This window comes from Pundamilia nyererei, unplaced genomic scaffold (assembly GCF_000239375.1).
Source record: "Pundamilia nyererei isolate P.nyererei 1_Seehausen unplaced genomic scaffold, PunNye1.0 scaffold00189, whole genome shotgun sequence".
NCBI classification, from domain to species: domain Eukaryota; kingdom Metazoa; phylum Chordata; class Actinopteri; order Cichliformes; family Cichlidae; genus Pundamilia; species Pundamilia nyererei.
This window is the reverse complement of record NW_005187590.1, coordinates 611,786-617,190: the sequence shown is the minus strand read 5'-3', so window position 1 is coordinate 617,190 and position 5,405 is coordinate 611,786. Positions and strand designations below refer to the sequence as shown.

At 40.7% G+C, this 5,405-nt stretch overlaps 1 protein-coding gene across 2 annotated transcripts in view; it reads left to right on the top strand.

The window, feature by feature from the left end:
- The window catches only part of rcor3 (REST corepressor 3), a 19,622-nt gene extending 16,854 nt beyond the window's left edge, over window positions 1-2,768 (top strand). Inside the window, exons 11-13 of one of the 2 annotated variants that reach the window (XM_005747114.2) lie at window positions 890-899; window positions 984-1,134; window positions 1,366-2,768. In XM_005747114.2, the coding sequence (XP_005747171.1) occupies window positions 890-899; window positions 984-1,134; window positions 1,366-1,746 (542 nt within the window). In that variant the 3' untranslated portion in view covers window positions 1,747-2,768. Of the gene's footprint in view, window positions 1-889; window positions 1,135-1,365 lie in introns of both variants that reach the window. The other variant, XM_005747112.2, reaches the window with a different exon arrangement.
- Window positions 2,769-5,405: the final 2,637 nt, after the last annotated feature.

The window sequence follows — 5,405 nt, the reverse complement described above, 5'->3', positions numbered from 1 at the left end:
ATGGTTTATATTGTAGGGTTAACCTTACATTACTTTTAGGGTAAACAATGAGACAGCCCAATTAATCAGACAACCTCGTGTTAAGCGAGCACTTGGCGGCAGTGGAAAGGAAAAACTCTCTTTTAACAAGGAACACACCTCCAGCAGAACCGGGCTCAGGGAGGGGTAGCCATCTGCCATGACAGGTTGGGGTTGAGGGGAGGGAGTTTTGTCAAAAAGAAAAATTTGAAGCCTAATTGTAAAGTAGCAAGGGTGTCTGTCTCCTGAATACAAACTAGGTGCTGGTTCCACAGAAGATGGGCTGAAAGCTGACCGCTCTGTCTCCCATTCTACTTTTTAAATATCCTAGGAACCACCAGTAAGCCTGCTGTGAAACAATGAAGTGCTCTGTTGGGGTGCACCTTCCCCTCCAAATTAGACAAGCGTCATCAGTGCAGGTCTTTAAGTCTAGATTGAAAACCTATTTTTATTCCCTGGCTTTTAACTCTGTAGGAAACTGACACCTTCTTATTTATTTTATTGTATGTAATGATTTTATGGTATTTTTAATTTGGTAGTTGTTTTGATTTGTGTTGTTCAGCACTTTGGTCAGCCTGGTGTGTTCTTAAAGTGCTATACAAATAAACGATGATGATGATGATGATGATGATGATGATGATGATGATGATAACAGATTATCACAGTTAGAGCCTAACTGGTGAAAATAGAGGAGCATTTAAAAAAGGAGCCAGAGGTGAACACCAGAGCTAAAAGTGACTACATTTTTACTTTATGTACAAAAACATACCTCTAAACTGTAATGACTGCTAAATGCTGCTCTCATCCATTTATGATTTTTTCATTGCATATATTTGTGTAACTTTAAAAATCCATCTGTGTTGTTGTACAGGTGTCAGGAAGTATGGAAAAGACTTCCAAGCCATCGCAGACGTAATCGGTAATAAAACGGTAGGGCAGGTGAAGAACTTTTTTGTGAACTACAGGCGGCGATTCAACCTGGAAGAGGTCCTGCAGGAGTGGGAAGCGGAGCAGGGAACCAAAGCTCCCAATGGAGACAGTGCCACTTTGGGAGAGGAGGGAAAGAACAGCTCAAACACTCCATCAGGAAAGAGCACAGATGAAGAGGATGATGAGGTGAGGCTTCGTGAATTTAGTCTTGATTATTATTGAAATCATACTGGGTGGTGTTAGTAGATGTTTGAAGACACAGTTATCCAGTTTGAAGTCCAGTTATCTTGAATTTAACCATTTCTAGAAGTTAGTGGTTTTTCATTCTCTAATGTTATGTAAATTATCTTGGAACTAACTTCCAGAGCAGGAGTATCTGCTTGACTTGTGTAAGTAACTCATTTTTGTTCTATGCAGGGTCAAGTCACTTCATTAGGTGCATCCCCTGCTGCCTCTTCATCATCTTCAGCTCAGACTCCAATGATATCTAGTACCTCCTCCTCTTCCCTTCACCAACCCCCTCCCCTTCTGCGCCCCTCCCTCCCTGCCACACCTTCTCTGCACCGTCAGCCCCCACCACTCCAACAGCAAGCCCGCTTCTTGCAGCCCCGATCCACGCTGCAGCAGCCCCCACCTCTCATCCGTCCCTCCCCAATGCCACCCCGCCTTAACCCCCGACCTTCTGGTCCCTTGACCCTCAGTGGAAACCCTGCAGGGTCAGGTCTGAGCTCTGCCCAGCAGTGCTCCAGCCTGACTGTCCACCAGTCGGACACAACCTCATCTTCCTCTATCCACTAACAAATACACACTATTTTTGTTTAAGAAATGTCTAAGTCTTAACCTAAAGCTGTCTGAAAGACTGCTGCATTCAGGTCCTGTGGGAATATCTGCATATCCCTCAAAACATTAACAGTGACTTTCATTGCTACTGCTAATAACCAGTTCTTTTATGACATAGTGATAGACAGTCAGGTGAAAAAGAAAGTACAATCTCCTTCAATTCTTAGGTTTTAAGTATTGGGAGAAGGGCTGTCATGATACTTAAATTTAATAACAACCCCAGTCACGATATAATAAAAAAAATCATCTAGACCTTCATGTGGCTCTAAAATGATTTCAATAAAACATTAGATGAACAACAACATTTTACAGTTACACATGACATACACTACCTTCAAAGGTTTGGACACACCTTCACATTTAATTGTTTTTTCTTTATTTTCATTACTACTTACATTGTAGGTTCTCAATGAAGGCATCAAAACTTTGAAGGAACACATATAGAATATATATGTAGTAAGCAAAAAAGTGTGAAATAACTCAAAACATGTTTTAGAATTTAGATTCTTCAAAATAGCCACCCTTGGCACTCTTAGCATTCTCTCGATTAGTTTCATGAGGTTGTCACCTGAAATGGTTTTCCAACACTCTGAAGGAGCTTGCAGAGATACTGAACACTTGTTGGCCCTTTTGCCTTTACTCAGCGATCCATCTTATCCCAAGCCATGTCGACTGGGTTTAGGTGAGGTGACTGTGGAGGCCAACGCTCCACCACTCTCCTTCTTGGTCAAATAGCCCTCACACATCCTGAAGATGTGTTTGGAAGGGATGGCATGTTGCTGTAGGATGGTGTGGAGCCATGCTGGTTCAGTGTGCCTGCAATTTTGCAAAAATCCCTAACAGTGTCACCAACAAAGCACCCGCAAACAATCACACCTCAACCTCCATGCGTCTCCATCAGTTCTTAAAGTCATGATAGACTGTCATGTCTCTTTACTTAGCTGCTTGGTTCTTGCCATAATGTGAATTCTACCAGTTGTCAAATAGGGCTATCAGCTATGTACCAACCTGACTTCTGCACAACACAACTGATGGTCCCAACTCCATTAAGAAGGCAAGAAATTCCACAAATGAATCCTGACAAGGCCCACCTGTGAAGTGAAACCATTTCAGGTGAATACATCTTGAAGCTCATTGAGAGAAGGCCAAAGGTTTGCAGTGCTGTCAACAAAGTAAAGGGTGGAAGCTAAAATATAAGACATATTAGGAGTTATTCTCATTTTTTTCTTTGGTGCATAATTCCATAGATTTTGCTTCATATATTTGATGTCTTCAGTATGTATCTAAAATGTAGAAAGTAGTAAAATAAAGAAAAACCATAAAATGTGAAAGTGTGTCCAAACTTCTGAGTGGCGTTGTATAGGCAGGGGTGCACATAAGTGGTCCGCAGGTGCGTATGCGCTGTCAAAATAAAAAACACGCACCAGATAAGAAGTTGCAACGCGCGTTTGCGTACATAAGATTTTCTGGAGGAGAACAGACATTTGTTTAGAACTCTTAAAGATGTCGAAGAAGCTCCTTTAAGCAATTACTTTGGTGTTCCTCCACCTCCAAAGAAATGTCAGAAGGAGTCCGATCCGTAAAAGAAGCACGTATTCTCGGAAAAGCGGTTGCAGGAGGTGAGCTGGCTTCACACAAATGATGAACGCACAGAGATGTGGTGCAGAATATGCCGTGAAAATCCCACTCGGACAACTTCTTATCTGGTGCGCGTTTTTTATTTTGACAGCGCGTATGCACCTGCGGACCACTGATGTGCACCCCTGTGTATAGGAATGGGCTTCATAGCTGGTATGAGGTGTTAGTATATGAGGCGTTTGTCATGTGTTGTTGTTCATCTACGGTTATATTTATCACATTTTTAGACCAACCTTTTAGATCTCCTAATGACAGGATTATTTCCCAATACATAAAACCATAGAACTGAAAGGAGGTGTAATTTCTTTTTTATATGAATGGACAGGCAACACATTTGTACAAAATATGAACTTAAGTTTTTAGTCTTTAATATTGTGTGCTGGGTTCATATTTGTCTTTCAACCAGTACATGTAGTTTCATGTCTACTACACATACTGGTTGAAGGGTAGGTTTTAAAGTTTTTGTTTTGAAACGAACAAACACTTTTGGAGTCTTTGGCTTGAAAGTCAAATGCATGTAACAAAGTGTGTTGATTATTAAATGAGAGCTTTGTCATCATCACCTATTTCCCTAATAGAAAATGTGGTATGCCAAAGGATTCAACCCTCTATCCTTTTGTTGTCAGCCCTTTATTTTCCTTGGACACAACTTAAATTACCGGTAGCAGCAAAAATTCAGCATGGCAGAAGTTAGTCATCTATAGAAATCGACTTGTTGATATAAGACAATTAAGAGTCATGTTAGCAGCTCAGTGAGGCTGTATTTGGGCGAAGCTTTGAGCTGCACTACACATTTCCAAAATTATTCCGTCACCCATCCAACGCATTGAGTTAAGGGGTTCCACAGGTGTATAAAAGCAAATACCTAGGCATGCAGACTGCTTCTGCAAACAATTGTGAAAGAAGTGGTCACTCTCAGGAGCTCTGCAATGACAGCATGCTAAGATGTTCACATTGACAATATTTAATTGGTTTATCTTGTAGCTACCATCTATCTTAATTTAGTGTGTTATTGGGCTATATTTTTCATTTGTTTTGCAGGGATTTTGACTTTATAGTGGCTCAAGCTTAGTTGCTCCTTGAGATAATAGCTGGCCCTTCATAAATGGTAAATTGAGTGGTTCTTATCGAGTGCTTTTCTACTCTGAGCGCTTTACACAACTTCCTTGATTCACCCAAGCACTTTTTTTTCTATTCTCTTTCTATGTAAGTTCTTCTATCTAACATTCACACATCGATGGATGCACTGGAGAGCAACTTGGGTTTAGTATCTAGCCCAAGGATATTTGACATACGAGACCGGAACCACCAACATTCCAATTAGTAGGTGACCAGCTTTACCGCCTCAGCTACAGCCACCCCAATTGTCTTAGCCTATTAGTAAATTAGGCCAGCATCTTGAGTAAATGACTTTATTTTAAATTGTTGTGTACTGCAAAAGTCCAAAGTAGAACTGACTGTTGGCCTGCAAATAAATAAATGCTTAAGTTAGTGTAAGTACACTAGTCCGGCATTATTAGTAAAACCATTAACAGATTAAATAAATAATCATCCTCTTATTACACTGCATTACTCTTTTGGTAAAACTGTGGGCTGTGCGTTTTTCTTTGACAGGTACTGCCCATGTACTTGTATCTATGTCAGACTAAGCCCGTCATCCTATGGCAACGGTATTTCTTGGTGCAGCTTCCTCCAGCAGAACTCATACTCAGAAAAACATCTGCTTAGGATTGGCTTAAGAAACAAGCATCCTTCAACTTCTCTGAATCCTTTGGCTCTTGTGAGTTCTAGGGTGGGCCTCTTACATTGGAACACTGTCTACGTTGCCATATACAAATATATCCACCAGTGTTTACAGTCTTTGTACCAGTACTAAAACAGTCCTTGTGTTCCCTTTGAAGTTCAAGTTTCACTGTTAGGTTATTTTCAGATTTCTGATTACTGTATGTCATTTCCCACTCATTATACCTCAGGACATT